This window comes from Erinaceus europaeus, chromosome 7, assembly GCF_950295315.1.
Source record: "Erinaceus europaeus chromosome 7, mEriEur2.1, whole genome shotgun sequence".
NCBI lineage: Eukaryota > Metazoa > Chordata > Mammalia > Eulipotyphla > Erinaceidae > Erinaceus > Erinaceus europaeus.
In genome coordinates, this window is record NC_080168.1 from 111,364,285 (window position 1) to 111,380,220 (window position 15,936).

At 39.7% G+C, this 15,936-nt stretch overlaps 1 protein-coding gene across 5 annotated transcripts in view; it reads left to right on the top strand.

Moving 5' to 3' along the window:
- LOC103109263 (cyclic AMP-dependent transcription factor ATF-7) overlaps positions 1 to 15,936 on the top strand; it is a 105,901-nt gene that overhangs the window by 26,262 nt on the left and 63,703 nt on the right. For all 5 annotated transcript variants that reach the window (XM_060195258.1, XM_060195256.1, XM_060195255.1 and 2 more), the window contains one exon: positions 533 to 601. In XM_060195258.1, the coding sequence (XP_060051241.1) occupies positions 554 to 601 (48 nt within the window). In that variant the 5' untranslated portion in view covers positions 533 to 553. The remainder of the gene's footprint in view (positions 1 to 532; positions 602 to 15,936) is intronic.

A 15,936-nucleotide genomic window follows, 5' to 3' on the forward strand; every position in this document is an offset into this window, starting at 1 on the left:
AGCCCAATAGGATGGGTGCTTTGTTTTCTTTGGCAATAATCTGGGATAAATGGCCCTTGCCAATAGTCTCTCGTAGTTTATACACCAGGGAGCCAGATTATAGCCCTGTAAAATGGAGCACCCCTCCTATAATCCCTTAATTAATTAAATGACAAATTTTGGTCTTCTCTAGTTCGAAAATATGGCTTCCGCATTGAGCATTCAGTGGATTTATGGACATAGGAACTGCACTGGTTGTAATTCAACAGACTAGAGAATGTGTTATATACTCTAGCAGAAAGGAGGAAATTTTTAGTAAAAGGTTTGAAATTCCTTGTTTATTTAGGTCTCTATTTTCTAATTAAAAGTTTGAATTGAGGCGCAGGGGATCGTATGCCACCTGTCTAATGGGTCTCCCTAAAGTAGCCTATGTTAATAGCTCTGATAGATGGCATTCTTGGAACACCTGTTTCTAAGCTTGATATTTTTGAAGCACTTTTTTTTTTCTCCAGCGTATTTAACATAAGTTTTCCCCCTTGCTTCCCCTTCTCAGCTCCGCTCTGCTATATGAAATATGGGAGACGACAGACCGTTTGTGTGCAATGCCCCAGGCTGTGGACAGGTACGTTTACAATATACTTTATTGTGAATGTCTCGTTGTGAATCAAAGTGGCTGTTTTATCACTAAGGCAAAGAGTTTAAAGCCGGTATTTTACGTGATCACTGGACGTAATCAGATCAGAGGGTTTTCAGTGTGTAAATCCAAGTTATGAGGAAGTGTAGGCACTCTGCCGTAATGAAATCTGCCTTCCTTGCTTTCATATTGTTATTCTACTGGTGTTTGTTTCCCAGCACAGTGTTAAGGAATACATGTTGCTCTCTCCTTTCCAGAGCTATCTGTTTAATACAAAGCAAGTAGAAATATCTTCTCAACTTCATAGGAAAGTCTGCTTAACACATTTGGATGGGCAACTGAGAACGCTTCTGTTCATTGTGAACCCCAGTTGCCCAGTCTTTTGATTTTTTTTTTTTAAATAATAATTAAAAAAATGTTTCTTTTGACTGTTGGTTCAGATACTCATTGTTATCAGTGAAAGGCAGACAATCTGTCTAGAGAAGACCAATCCAGCACAGAACCCAAAATCTCACATGCTATGCAATGTCTTGCTGTTTGTTTAAGCTGCCACACTGTTGTTTATGTGTGTGTTCATTATATGGCACGTAGTTTACTTTTTAAATCATCTTGTTGAAGCTGCCTTTTTTTTTTTTTTTTTTAATTTTGGACCTTAATTCTTCTTCCTAGACCCTCCCTACAATCATTTTCTTTTTTTTTTTTGTTTTGTTTTTCCTCCTCCAGGGTTATTGCTGGGCTCGCTGCCTGCACCATGAAACCACCGCTCCTGGAGGCCATTTTTTTCCCCCTTTTGTTGCCCTTGTTGTAGCTTCGTTGTGGTTATTATTATTGCCCTTGTTGACGCAATTCGTTGTTGGATAGGACAGAGAGAAATGGAGAGAGGAGGGGAAGACAGAGAAGGGGAGAGAAAGATAGACACCTGCAGACCTGCTTCACCGCCTGTGAAGCGACTCCCCTGCAGGTGGGGAGCCGGGGGCTGGAACCGGGATCCTTACGCCGGTCCCTGCGCTTTGCACCACATGCGCTTAACCCACTGCGCCACCGCCCGACCCCACAATCATTTTCTATAAAAGATGAAGAAAAGAATACAAGAAAAGAAAGTTTTATCTCACTTCATGAATTGATTTCATGGACCCTGAAGGGCTGAATTTTTTGTTCAGTTAGGAATATGTCATGTGACTGTCCAGTGACACTTACTGGTGATGTGTGAGATTGCAGACTAGGTCTACTAAGCATTGTAAATATAAAAGAAGAGACAGTTAAGCTGCAGAATTCCTAAGAATAGGAATTTGAGAGGTGGAGTGAGATGAGGGTGTTAACAAAGCATGACAAAGAACAATTCAAATTCCAGTAAATACTGAAATTTCCAGGAAAGAACTAAAACCATTGTATTCTGAAGTACTCAGTACTATAGGTGTATTTTCTCCCTTGTCAACTTTATTGTTGACTGCATGTTTTCCCCATGTTGTTTTTATGAGTGTATGTGTGTATATATAATTTTTTTTCTCTTTTGAACAAAAGGAATTGGAAAAAAGTAAGGAAAAAAGTAAATTTGCTTTATTTTTTTCAGAGTTTTTTTTTTTAGTATATGTCTGAACTTGAGGTCTCAAATTTGTGTATGGTTTTGTTAGTAATAGTATTTACTGTGACTCCTGTCACTGATACCTAATATCCTTTTCATGTCTCCTTTTCTTAAAAAAAGAAAAGAAAGTCTGCATTTTGGGTGAAAAGATTTATTTTATTATACTTAATACCTGTACCCCCCTTATGTACTATATCCTTAAAACCACCCAGATAAGTACATAAATAAACCTGGATGATGAAAATAAAGAATATGCAGGAAAAGTATCTTAAACTTTAAATACATAGTTCCTTCAGACTATTGTATCAGAATAAAAATTTTTTTTGTTTTCTTTTCTCCACTGAAATCTATGTGTTCTTAGAAGAATTTTATTTTGTTTGTATCAGAGGTAGAAAAACTCTGACCTTTTTACTTTGGTTTCTCCTTCTTTCGTTGGGTTCTTTTCTAAGTCTCCCCCTACTTCTTCCCATTTCCTTTTTTATTCCCCCCCCTCTCTCTGAAGATTGAACTGTACATTTAAGGCATATTCTCTACCACTGAGCTGCACCCCTCCTCCCCACTTCTGAATTATCTGTTGGATTTTAGGAATCATTGTGATCTCTAGTATAGATTCTGAAGACTTCCCCCACCCAACCCTCTCCATGAATATAGGACTCAGGGAGTTTGCTACCTTTTTTTTTATATTCAAGTTTCTTGTGTCTTAGAAAAAATATCGAGGGTCAGCAGGATGGCATACCTGGATGGGGCACCCGCTTTGTCACGCACACCACTTAGTCTCGAGCCCAGCCCCCACCACATTGGAGGGAACTTCTGTGCTGTGGTACCTTTCTGTCTCTGTCTCTGTCTCTGCTGGAAAAAGACTGTCTGAAGCAATGAAGCCTAGGGGGAAACAACAAAACAATATAAAAAGATTCTGACCTGTCATGACCATCCTTTTACCTCTCTTGCATGTCAGAACTTTATGGTAAGGTGAGTATATAATCCTTTTATTATATTTAGTCTCCTAAGTTTCTTCCTAATTCTTTAGTAATAGGTAATTTTTACATATTATTATTGTACTGGATAGTGACAGAGAAATTGTGAGGGAAGAGAGGGAGAGTGAGAGAGACCTGTAGCACTGCTTCACCTCTAGTGAGGCTTCCCCATGTAGGTGGGGACCTGGGGCTTGAACCTGGGTCATTGGGCATGGTAACACCTGTACTCAGACAGGTGCATCACTAACCAGCCCCACAGATAACTCTAGAGTGGGATTTTACAAGATTTACTCTGATTACTTTGTTGTAAGAAATAGTGAAAATCTGACAGAGAAGACATATTTGATAAACTACTCTGAGCCTGTTTTCAGACTTCCTCAAACCCTTCAAAAGAGAAAAATGTTTCATTCTAGAGCCACCTTGAGGCCTTCAGACTATTTATAATTCATTGTCATTATTAAAATTCTTTATTCCAGAAAGGGTAGGATAATAAAAAAGCTATTTAAGCTCCAGGAGGTACAAAAAGGTCCATGATTATTTTTTTATAAGACAAACTTAGATCCTACTGCCGTAGAAGTCTAAAAAGTCACTGCCTTCGTGGGCAGGAGACAGTTCACCCTGTAGAGCATGCAGTTCACCGTGCACAAAACTCAGGTTCAAACCCCCGGAACCACAAGGAGTATCATATACAGGGGAAGCTTCACAAGTAGAAGAGTGGTGCTTTAGTGTGCTTCCTTCCTGCTATCTATTTGTCTGTCTGTCTGTCTATCTCCCTCTCTTTTTCCATGTCTGATATTGAAAGGGAGAGGGGAGAAGAATTTGCCAAGAGCAGTGGACTCCCATTAGCAATAAATAAATAAATAAATAAAATCAGTGACTTCTAAATGGAACAAAAACAAATTTTAATTCATGAGACTAATCTTTAAAAAAAAAAAATCAGCCAATAAACTATAAGCTTGCATTAGTTCTCCTGCAAGTTTTCTCTTTTTTTTCTTTTTTTTTCTGTTTTATGACTAGCCCATTTCTCTGCTAGGTGAAACTTGCATTATCTCAGTATTTGTTTCCTGCTCAGGTTCTACCCTGGGTACCTCTGAACTCAGAACTCATCTTATGCCTTAATGTTAAGGAAAGGTGAAAAGAAAATTCACCTAAAATAGACTAGTGGATTATGCTCTCCACCGTATAATCAGAACCATTGGGCTCTCAATGGATACATAAACATGTTTTGGTTGCTAGGTCTTTAATGGTTGTTATTTTTGGATTCTGTTCATGATCCACTTCCCAATAGTAAGTCTGAAGTGACACAGCTGAGTTCTAAATATGCTGCCTGCATTTTTTTTTTTTTACAAGATGGCTGCTGAAGGTTATATTCTCTGTATTCTTTTTTGGTAAGACAGATGGTGGGATTTTTTGAGTCCTCTCATTCTTATTCTCCTGTTGAGACTCTGTTTCTCTTGAGGCCTCATCATTCATGAAGAGGAACTCGGGGAAAGCAATATTCCTGCTAATTCCACTCTATGGAATTTGGTAGATAGAGTGGTTAATAGAGCTGCCTCCAGAGAATGGTTTAGTGTTGTTGAGACAACAGTGCCCCAGATACCTTGTGGCAAAAGGGCTGGCTGAATTGTAGTTGTGTGGGTCTTTGAAATGTTTGTAAAATAATACAACATCTATTTTAAATATTTGTGACTATAACGTGACTTTGCCTCTGTTTTATTGCTAAAATAATAGAACTATACTTTGATGCTAGATCCAGTAGATCTTGGAAGTTCTTAATGTTTTGAGGGGTACTTTTACATGAAGGTCAATTGTAAAATTTTTCTGTTGATGTGTCAGTAATCTTGAATTTGAGATGCCATTTCATGTGGATGCTTTCTGTCCAGTTTTTATTAGTGGGAATCAACAGGTTTCATATTCCCGTCCCTCCCTTTCAGGCACTTGACAATGGTTTGTAGTAAAAAATTATGCAGATATAGTGGCCTTGGTGGTGACTCCATGGGTAGAATACAAAATTAGTAGGCATGAGGCCTTGAGTTTGATCTCCTACTGCATGTACTAGTACAGACCAGCACTTTGACCTCTCCCTCATAAAACAAATAACAAATTATGAGAATTTAAGTAGTCCTGGTTGTCATAATTAAATCTTCACAGAAGCTGGTTTGTAAGCCTCTTGCTTAGCATATCTATGTCCTTAAAAATTAGGAACATGTTTTCTTTGAGGAAATACTACTAATGGGTGGTTAGTATCACCCCATTATAATCATGAGAAAGATTTCTGTCATAACCCACTGTGTATCAACTCTGTCCTTTTAAGGAGGAATCCTTTGATTGTTTCTTTGTCCAGGGTGACCTGAGGGACTGTTTCCTTCCTCTTCTTTCTCCCCTCAGGATATCTAGTACCAGATCTTCTCTTCTGCCAGAAGACATTTAGGTAGCAGCTGAACTTCTTTTTCTGTTCATATATTTCAAAGACATGAGAAATATAACTGGCTCATAAGCTTTCGGAGCTTGCTTTCCCTTGCTAAGGCTAAGGAGAGCTATGGAGCCTTAGTTGTGGTGGGACTGAGGACAGCTTCTTCTATCTCCTTATCACTTCATATAATGGGAGTAATGTTTATGGTGCTGTCGTCCTGGCTTCACTTGGCATTTAACCAACCTCCAGTGCTGTTTATTGCTTTGTAGTTTCTCTGCCTTCATGAACATTATCCCTTAAATCTCCATTGCTTTGTAATATATGAGGCAACAAATAGCTTCTATGATTGGTTAAATGCTGGCATGCTACAAAGGTATATGTTTTATTGCCTATATAATATAAAGCTATAGAGATTATTCCCGTTATCCCAGCCCTCCCATTAAATGGGTCATACTGGTGCTATGGAACTTTAGATTTTTAATTCTAAACCTTTGGCAACTTCCCTGTTATCTGGCGTTAACACAAAAGAAAAGCAAGGGAGAATGAACTGGCGCTCATTACTAGTTCTTTGCTAAGAGGGCATCTTGAATTGAACACAAGTTAATGGTGCTGGTAGGAAATGTCTTTTGTGGTGGTATATGCTGGTTCTTTTTGCATGTTATGACAGATGAAGACATCGCAGGAAAACAAGTCTTTCTTCCTCAACCCCTGCCAAGAGTTAAAAAAAATTCAAAAATTTTATTTAATAATTCATATTTCATTCAATAATTCATCCAGTTCCCATCTGGTAAGAGTGCCTGCATGCTGTCAGGCAGCTGAAAATACACTGCATTAGACACAGTTACGCCAAATGCTAACCTTGTTTTTTTATAATATGTTGATTTTGCAATAACTTCCAGTCCACTCTATACTGCTATTTTAATATAACCTTGTAATGGAAGTAGACCACACTGTTACACATTATGCAGACACAATTGGGACTGAAATTTTAAAATGTGGTAGGGTTAAACAAAAGAGATTAAAAATACCCAAGCTTTTGTTTTGTTTATTTGTTTTGAGACATTCTTTAAAGATTTATTTACTGAGAGAGAGGAAGAAAGAACCCGAGTTTCGCTCTGACATATGCAGTGTCTAGGACTGGACTCGGGACCTCATCCTTGCAAGCCCTGTGTTCTTCCCACTGGGCCACTTCAGATTTTGGTTTTGTCTGATTTATTTGTTTTTTTTATTTAATGAGAGAGACAGAAATCTAAAGTTTTTAAATACCAGATCTGACATTCTTCACACTCGCTCTTAGAAATGTAGGGTTGGTTGTTTTTTATTTTTCATGTTTCCTTGTGATTATGTCACTTAGTACATAGTAGATTAGAAGTGCGAGGGGGTGGTAGGAAGCTGTAAGAACCACTTGTAATTTTTACTCAAGAAATTAAGGTGAAACATTTTCTTTACTTTTGTTTTCCATGGGTATGACTTAGTGTTTGGAATGGAAGCCCCAAAACTGTCCTCAGAGCATTCCTGGTAGGAAAAAGAAATCTCATATCTTTGGATCTTAATTCTTTCTAAATCAAGAGAAGATTTCCCCCCCCCCCAGTCCCTTCTCTCATAAACTGCTGAGTTTATAAAGTACTTTCTGGATCTGAGAACTGCTCCCCACACACACACACCCTTTTTTGGAACCCCTGCAAAACCACATATAGTTAGGTTGTTAACTTATAAGATATTATCATCATTATATATAATTTTTCAAAAAACTTCCAGCTAATGCAACATATTGAAGAACATGCTTCCACTCTCTAGTTAGCCTGTTTTCTTTAATGTAGATTGACTTGCTCAGTAGTCACATTTTGTTTGAAACCCTTGTTAAGGTCTTCCCTGCATGTGGATTCATAACACATCTGTGTGTACAACTATAGTGCTGTATAAATAATAATAAGTAATCACCAGATGGCCTATAACTGCTCCTCTGGACCCGCTGGGTCTCTTGAAGCTGTTAGTAAAGTCTTCTGGCGTTTTGCAGGGGAAAACTTGTCATAGATTTATTTCTAAAAAAATTCAAACTCACAACTGGGTGTTTAGGACTGGATATTGCTGTCTGTGTTGTAAATATTTAACAGGCTTTGTACAATGACAAGTAAAAGCGCCATTACTAACCACACACAGTGTCTGTGGCGCTCTTCTTCCCTCCTGGCTATTTAGAAAGGAAAAGAAATGCCGATAAATTGTGCATTATGAATAAGGTGCAAGAAATGCTCTCTGGAAGCTCTTTCATATGAGAAGGAGGAGAACTTCGGTGTTCTACGCAGCGGAGAAAACTGGCGAACTTGAGCTTTTAAACCATATGTCAGAGATTTAAATAAAACATAATGTTCCTTTTTAAAACTTGGACTTTATAATACAACAGCCTCGTCCATTAAAATTCCATCAGAACTAGGTTTTGATACTGAGTCTTTATAGGCAAATGACAAATTCCTTCGAAAAGGTTGCTGTTACAGGTATTAGTAATCACTTAGCTGAATCTCTTTTGGCTAAAATTTTAGACTTGGCTATATCTCAGATTTTGAGATGTTAATTGTTTGCCAATATTTATAAAGCAGAGCACATTAATTTTATCCTTTTATTCATTTTTGTAAGAAGGTTTTTTTTTGGGGGGAGGGGATTTTGATTTTTAGCTTTTAATTTTCTGTGTGATATTTTGTTATTACTATTCTGCTTGCTCTAGTACCTACATCCAGTATACTTGTTCAATACAGTAATGCAGGAGTTTAAAAATTATAATCAGAATGATTACCTATAAAAATTATTGTTTCTTTAATCACTTTGATTTTTAATCATAACAAGAAAGGTTTGAACAGAAATTGGGCCTCTTAATTCTCAAGCTAAGTCTTCTTTTGTCTGCAGAGAGTTGAATCCATTTGACCTCAGAGAGACTATCTTATAAATCATAGCACATGGCTGTTACTTTCATGTTAGCATATGTAGAAAGCTTTCTCTTTGAGAACTTCATCTGTAGAATGACTTACAAATTATAAGGAGGAAAATGCTGCTACTAATCTTAGTGCATTGTAAATAGATTTTGATTTCTAGATTTTCTTTCGTGAAATTACAAGGTTAAGGATAGATAAGATTCAAGATGGGGAGTATCAGAGAAAAGATGCAAGCTTCGGATTTTGTCTACAATAATGCCTTTGTGCTTTTACTTTGAAGTTTATTTTTGCAGTGAAATATGTTATCTGAGGTTGTCCTTGGTAAGAAAGAACCTGGACTATTCGCAATTGTCATGTGAAAGTACAAAGAGAATGAGAATGAATTTTGTGAAATTAGCTCATTCCCAGTCTGGTACACCATGTGCCCTGTGTGGCTTCTGATTGTGCCAGCAGATTGAAGAATTGAACCAACTTCTGTTCTAAAGACTAAAATTACCAGCCATTCTCCCAGCTGTTAAATCTTGTTCATGTCAATGATGTCAGATTTTGAGCAAATATAGTTCTGTCTTCAGATCCCAGGTGGAATTTGCAATTCCCTGGTTGGCAGAAAAGAGTTCTTTTTTGCCTTTGAAAAACTTGAGTAGCTCTGCAGGGAAGTCAGCAGAATAAATCTGCAGCCTTGCGTTGTCCTTTGAGTCATTGTAGAAAGCAGAGTGCTCTGTTAGGCATTCAGCAGATTGGCTGTCAGAGTTGTAGCTCTGCTTACCAAAGACATAGTCTCTTGAACAGCCACTTATGTTAGTCCAGAGAGAATCATCCTGTGAAACATCTCCTTTCTCCTCTCCAGGGCCAGCTTTTCCTTTGATACTGGTCAGTTGTCCCTTAATTTTCCTGAAAAATGAGCTTAATCCACCATGAAGGTTGGCTGCTAGCGGGCTGGATAGGCAGCATAGTGAGTGGCTTCTGAGAAGACTTTCACTGTGAGATTCCATGGTACCTGGTTTGATCTCCAGTACCACCAGCCAGAGATGTGCAGTGTTAAGGTGGTAGAGTTGGTTACAATCACAAGTCAGTTTCTTAGCCACAGGGGCAGGCAACAGGGTGATTAAGGATGCCAGAAGTTTCATGGTGGTGCTTTTTCTGCTAAATATCAGTGCCCTTTTAAACTTGACTTTTCTTTTTCTAAGGGAGCTATCATTTACTTCAGGTTTTTTTTTTTTAAGGATTAAAAAATATATTTTTTTATTTAATTTATTTTAATGAGAAAGAGTAGATACAGAGGGAGAGATAATGAGAGAAAGAGACCAGAACACTGATCAGTTCCAGCTTATGGTGGTGCTGGGGATTGAACCTGAAATCTCCGAGCCTCAGGCTCTTAAGATATTTGCATAACCATTATGTTATCTCCCCAGCCCCTACTTCAGGTTTTTTTGCACACCAGTCATTATAGAAAAGTTATTGCACCCAAGTCCATGAAGGATGATAAATGACATAGTGGGGGTTGTATTGTTAAATGGGAAACTGGGGAATGTTATGCATGTACAAACTATTGTATTTACTGTTGAATGTAAAACATTAATTCCCCAATAAATAAATAAATTAAAAAAAAAAAGCTGAGTAGGGAGTTGGCGGGTTAAGCGCACATGGCACAAAGCCCAAGGGCTGGTGTAAGGATCCCAGTTCAAGCCCCCGGCTCCCTATCTGCAGTCGCTTCATAGGTGGTGAAGCAGGTCTGCAGGTGTCTTATCTTTCTCTCCCCCCTTCTTTCTCTTCCCCTCCTCTCTCCATTTCTGTCCTATCCAACAACAATGACATCAATAACAACAACTACAACAACAATAAAAAAACAAGGGCAACAAAAGGGAATAAATAAGAAAAGATAAGAGTAAATAAATAAATAATTAATTAATTTAAAAAAGAAAAGCTTTGAGAGGGGTCCAGGCAGTAGTGCACCAGATTAATGGCACATAGTATGAAGCGCAAGGAACAGCACAAGGATCCAGGTTCAAACTCCCCAGCTTCCCACCTGCAGGGCGGAGAGACACTTAACAAGCAGTGAAGCAGGTCTGCAGGTGTCTTACTTCCCCCCCCCCTCAATTTCTCTGTCCTATCCAATAAAAAATGGGAAAAGTGGAAGAAGAAGAAAAAGGCCTCCAAGAACAGTGGGATCATAGTGTACACACCAAGCCCCAGCGATAACTCTGGAGGCAAAAAAAAAAAAAGTGATAATTGTCTTTCTCTTCTTTTTTTCTTTTCTTTTTTCTTTTTTTTTTTTTCCCCTCCAGGATTATTGCTGGGGCTCAGTGCCTGCACCATGATTCCACTGCTTCTGGAGGCTATTTTCCCCCCCTTTTGTTGCCCTTGTTGTTGTAGCCTTGTGGTTATTTTTTTAATTAATTAATTTAAAAAAGGAGACATTAACAAAACCATAGCATAGGAGGGGTACAACACACAATTCCCACCACCAGATCTCCATATCCCATCCCCTCTCCAGATAGCTTTCCCATTCTTTATCCCTCTGGGCTTATTGTGGTTATTATTGTTGTTGTTGATGTCGTTAGTTGTTGGATAGGACAGAGAGAAATGGAGAGAGGAGAGGAAGACAGAGCCCCTCTCTGAGAAAGACACCTGCAGACCTGCTTCACCTCCTGTGAAGCGACTCCCCTGCAGGTGGGGAGCCAGGGCTTGAATCAGGATCCTTCCGCCGGTCCTTGCTGGTCCTTGCGCTTTGAGCCACGTGCTCCCAACCCATTGCGCTACCGCCGACCCCGCTTGTTTTTCTCTTCTGTACCCGCTTCCTTAAGCCTCTTTACCTGGCTTTACAGTCCTCTCCTGTTTGAAATCAAACATGGCCTAATTTGTCTTTTCTGCCTTCTTGCAGCTTAACTTGGCATTATTAGTCATTAACCTGGTGATGATTATTAATTAATGCTTCTTCTTAAAAAAAAAAAAAAAAGACGTTTTGGGAGTCCTGCGGTAGTACAGCGGGTGGCGCAAAGCGCAAGGGCCAGCGGTGTAAGGATCCTGGTTCAAGCCCCCAGCTCCTCACCTGAAGGGGAGTCGCTTCACAAGCAGTGAAGCACATCTGCAGGTGTCTATCTCTCCCCCTTCTCTGTCTTCCCCTCCTCTCTCCATTTCTCTATCCTATCCAGCAACAACGACATCAATAACAACAACAATAACTACAATAAAACAAGGACAACAAAAGGGGATAAATAAATATTTTTTTTAAAAAAGACTGTTTTAAGAGCAGTTTTATTGGGAGTCTGGCGGTAGCTTAGCGGGTTAAGCGCACGTAGCACAAAGCGCAAGGACCGTTGTAAGGATCCTGGTTCGAGCACCCCCCCCCCCCCCACTTGCAGTTGAGTAGCTTCACAAGCAGTGAAGCAGGTCTGCAGGTGTCTTTCTCTCCCCCCCCCCCCCCCCCCCCCGCCTTCCCTCCTCTCTCCATTTCTCTCTGTCCTATCCAACGATGACATCAAGAACAAAAAAGGACAACAAAAAGGAAAAAATATTTGGAAAAAAAAAGCAGTTTTTATTTACATTTAGGGAAAAGTTGAGTGGAAGGAAAACTGACTTACTGTATATTACCATCTTTCCATACCTCTTCCATATTAGTGTGGCACATTGTTAAACCTGGTGAACCAATATTGATATATTCACAGAACCCTGTAGTTTATTTAGGGTTCATTTTTGTGTTGTGTATTCTGTGATTTATATAGGACAGTTTCGTTGCCCTAAAAATCCTTTGTTCCAACTCTTCATCCCTCTCTCATTCCCCCATCCAGACCCAGGCAACCACTAATCTTTTTACAGTCCCTGTACCTTTGTCTTTCCTAGAAAGTCATTTAGTTTGAACTGTGCAGTCCTCCCACCTTTTAAATATTATAAACAAATAACCACGTGATTGGAAATAATTTGAGGAACAGGGAGAGAAAGTTAGTTATGGGAAGTCACAGCTCCAGGGTTCCTCTCACAGCCAAAGAATCTATCTAGAAAGATTTAGCTGGCCAACCTTTCTTTTCCCCTCCCCCCCTTTCCCTTCCCACACCAGAGCATTGCTTAGCTCTGGTTTATGGTGGTACAGGGGATTCCAACCTTTCTTTTTCTCTAGTGTTAAAAGATCTGACCTGTGGGAGTCAGGCGGTAGCGCGGCGAGTTAAGCGCAGGTGCGAAAAGCACAAGGACCAGTGTAAGGATCCCAGTTGGAGCCCCTGGCTCCCCACCTGCAGGGGAGTCGCTTCACAGGCGGTGAAGCAGGTCTGCAGGTGTCTATCTTTCTCTCCCCCTCTCTGTCTTTCCCTCCCCCTCTCTGTCTTTCCCTCCTTTCTCCATTTCTGTCTCCCCTATGCAACAACGATGACATCAATAATAACTACAACAATAAAACAACAAGAACAACAAAAGGGAATAAATAAATATTTTTTTTAAATCTGACCTGCTTGATGATGCTTGTACTGATTCTAGGCACAAGTATCAAGGACAATTTGAATACTGGATGATCTAAAGTCTCTCTTCCCCTCCTATGAACAGCATAAGTAGAGGGGGGGAAAGTGCAGTTTAAAGGTGAACGGGAGGAGAGATTCCCTACCTGGAAATAACCCTCTGTATAGTTGCACTAAAGATTCATGTGAGGACTGGGCAGTGGCACACCTGGTTGAGTGAGCTTATTACCATGTACAAGGACCTGAGTTTAAGCCTTCAGGCCCCACCTGCAGGGGGAAAGCTTCATGAGTGGTGAAGCAGTGCTGCAGGTGTCTCTCTTTCCCTTTCTACCTCCCCCGCCCTCTCAATTTCTCTCTCTTCTATCAAATAAAGTTCAAAAAAAATTTTTTAAAGATTCATGTTGGGGGACCGGGCAGTAGCGCAGCAGGTTAAGCACACGTGGTGCAAAGCTCAAGGACCGGCTTAAGGATCCCAGTTCGAGCCCCTCCCTCCCCACTTGCAAGGGGGTTGCTTTACAAGCAGTGAAGCAGGTCTGCAGGTGTCTTTCTCTCCCCTTCTCTGTCTTCCCCTCCTCTCTCCATTTCTCTCTGTCCTATCCAACAACAATAGTAATAATAACAACGGTAAACAAAGGCAATAAAAATAAAAAGATTCATGTGAAATTTATTATAAAACTATCAGCGCTAGCATTCCCATTTTAGTCTAAAGTAGTTAACTACATCTGTAGTTAAACTACTTAAGGAATGGAATTTGTATTTTAGGTTAGGGAGCAGGAGTTGAAGACTTGTGTTGGAATAATGGATAAATAGAAGTAGCATAACAACTTAGGAGGATAAGAAAGATAAGTGGATTTACTTAGGGCTATCTCAACTCCTTCCTACTAGAAACCAGATGAGAAATAGAAATATTTTTATTTAGCAGCCTGGGAGATGGTATAGTGACTAGAGTTTTGGATTCAAAAGTCCAAAGTATCACATCTCCAGTCTCTAGCCCTGGTGTTCACTCTCTCTGTATCTCTCCTGGTATTCTCCATCTCTCTCTCTCTCTCTTCTCTTTCTCATGTTAATAAATATTAAACTTATTTTTATGAGAGAGACAGACACAACCAGAGCACCACCATGCCAGGGATTGAGTCAGAGGCTTCCAGCCTGCAAAACATGTGTTGTACACACTGCCAGCTCCCTGACTGCAAGAAATATAAGTCCTAAGAAGGGTTCCAATAAACACTAGAAGCAACTTAATTCTCTTTGACTAGAAAGAGGTAGCTCCTCCTTTCCTAGCTTTGGAAGACTTAGGTTAATAAAATATGAGGGAAGGAAAATGAGTTGATTGATTGTTTTTACTACTAGGAGTCAGGTTTTCTATTTGCTCAGAATTCTCACTTCCTAGTATTAAGATCTCTCTTGAAAGAGATATTGACTCTACTTTTTGACTTGGCAACAGATGCAAATTTCCAGTCTTTATCTTAGCATAGCTTCATTTCCTCCTTGTTAAATTAAACGACTCTACAGAAAAATGGACACTAGTCTAAGGAAGACTCTATAGCATGATACTCAGCATTAACATTAATGTAGCTCAGCCTGTCGTATATGCACACAGACACCATTAGAGAAAATGTGTTTCTATAATGTTCCAGAAAATTATATTCTGTCCATGAATTACATGAAGGATTTGAGAGAATAAAATATAAAGAAAACTGCTTAGAGGCTCAGCAGTGGCACACCCAGTTTAGTGCAAATATTACCAAACACAGGGACCTGGGTCTGAGCCCTTCCTCTCCTCCTGTAGCAGGGATGCTTCGTGAGTGCTGAAGCAGGTCTGCAGGTATCTACCTTTCTTTCCCTTTCTGTCTCTCTCCTCCCTTCTAACTTCTCTGTGTCCTATCCAGTTAAGAAAAATGGAGGGAGTCAGGCACAGTGGATTAAGTGCACGTGGCACCCAGCTCCCCACCTGCATGGGGGTCGCTTCACAGGCGGTGAAGCAGGTCTGCATGTGTCTGTCTTTCTCTCCCCTTCTCTCTCTTCCCCTCCTCTCCATTTCTCTCTGTCCTATCCGACAACAACGACATCAATAACAACAACAATAATAACTACAACAGTAAAACAAGGGCAACAAAAGGGAATAAATAAATATTTTTTAAAAAGAAAAAGAAAAATGGAGCAGTGGATTCGTAGCACTGGCACCAAGCCCCAGTGATAACCCTGGTGTCAATATGAAGGGAGGGAAGGAGGGAGGTAGGGAGGAAAGAAAGGAGAGAAGGAAATACCATAATGGTTATACAAAGAGACTCCCATGCCTGAGGCTCCAAAGTCTCAGGTTCAGTTCCCCCCACACAAAAACACACACACCACCATAGACCAGAACTCAGTAGTGCTCTGGTTTAAAAAAAGGAAGGAAGGAAGGAAGGAAGGAAGGAAGGAAGGAAGGAAGGGAAGGAAGGGAAGGAAGGGAAGGAAGAAAGAAAACTGCCTAACTGTATTAATGTAATAAAAATAACAGATCTGAACTCTGGACTTCAAGCTTGTAAGTTTAGCACTCTAGCCACTGTGCTACCTCCTGGGCCACTTAATAGTTTTTGTTTTTGAGTTAACCTTGGTTTACAAGACTATAAATGTCTCAGAAGTACAATTTCTTTTTGTTTTACAGATTTATTTATTTTAAGATTTTATTTATTTATTATTGAGAAAGATAGAGAAAGAACCAGACATCACTCTGGTACATTTGCTGCTAGGGATTGAACACAGGACCTCATGCTTGAGAGTCCAGTGCTTCATCCACTATACCACCTCCCGGACCACAGATTGATTTATTTATGAGAGAGAACCAGAGCATCACTCTGGCATATGCTGTGTTATATATCAAACTCAGGATCTCATCTTGAAAGTCTAAGGCTTTGTCCACTGTACCACCTTCCAGGTCACACAGAAATACAATTTCTTTTTTTAAATTTTATGTTATTATTATTGGATAGAGACAGAGAAATT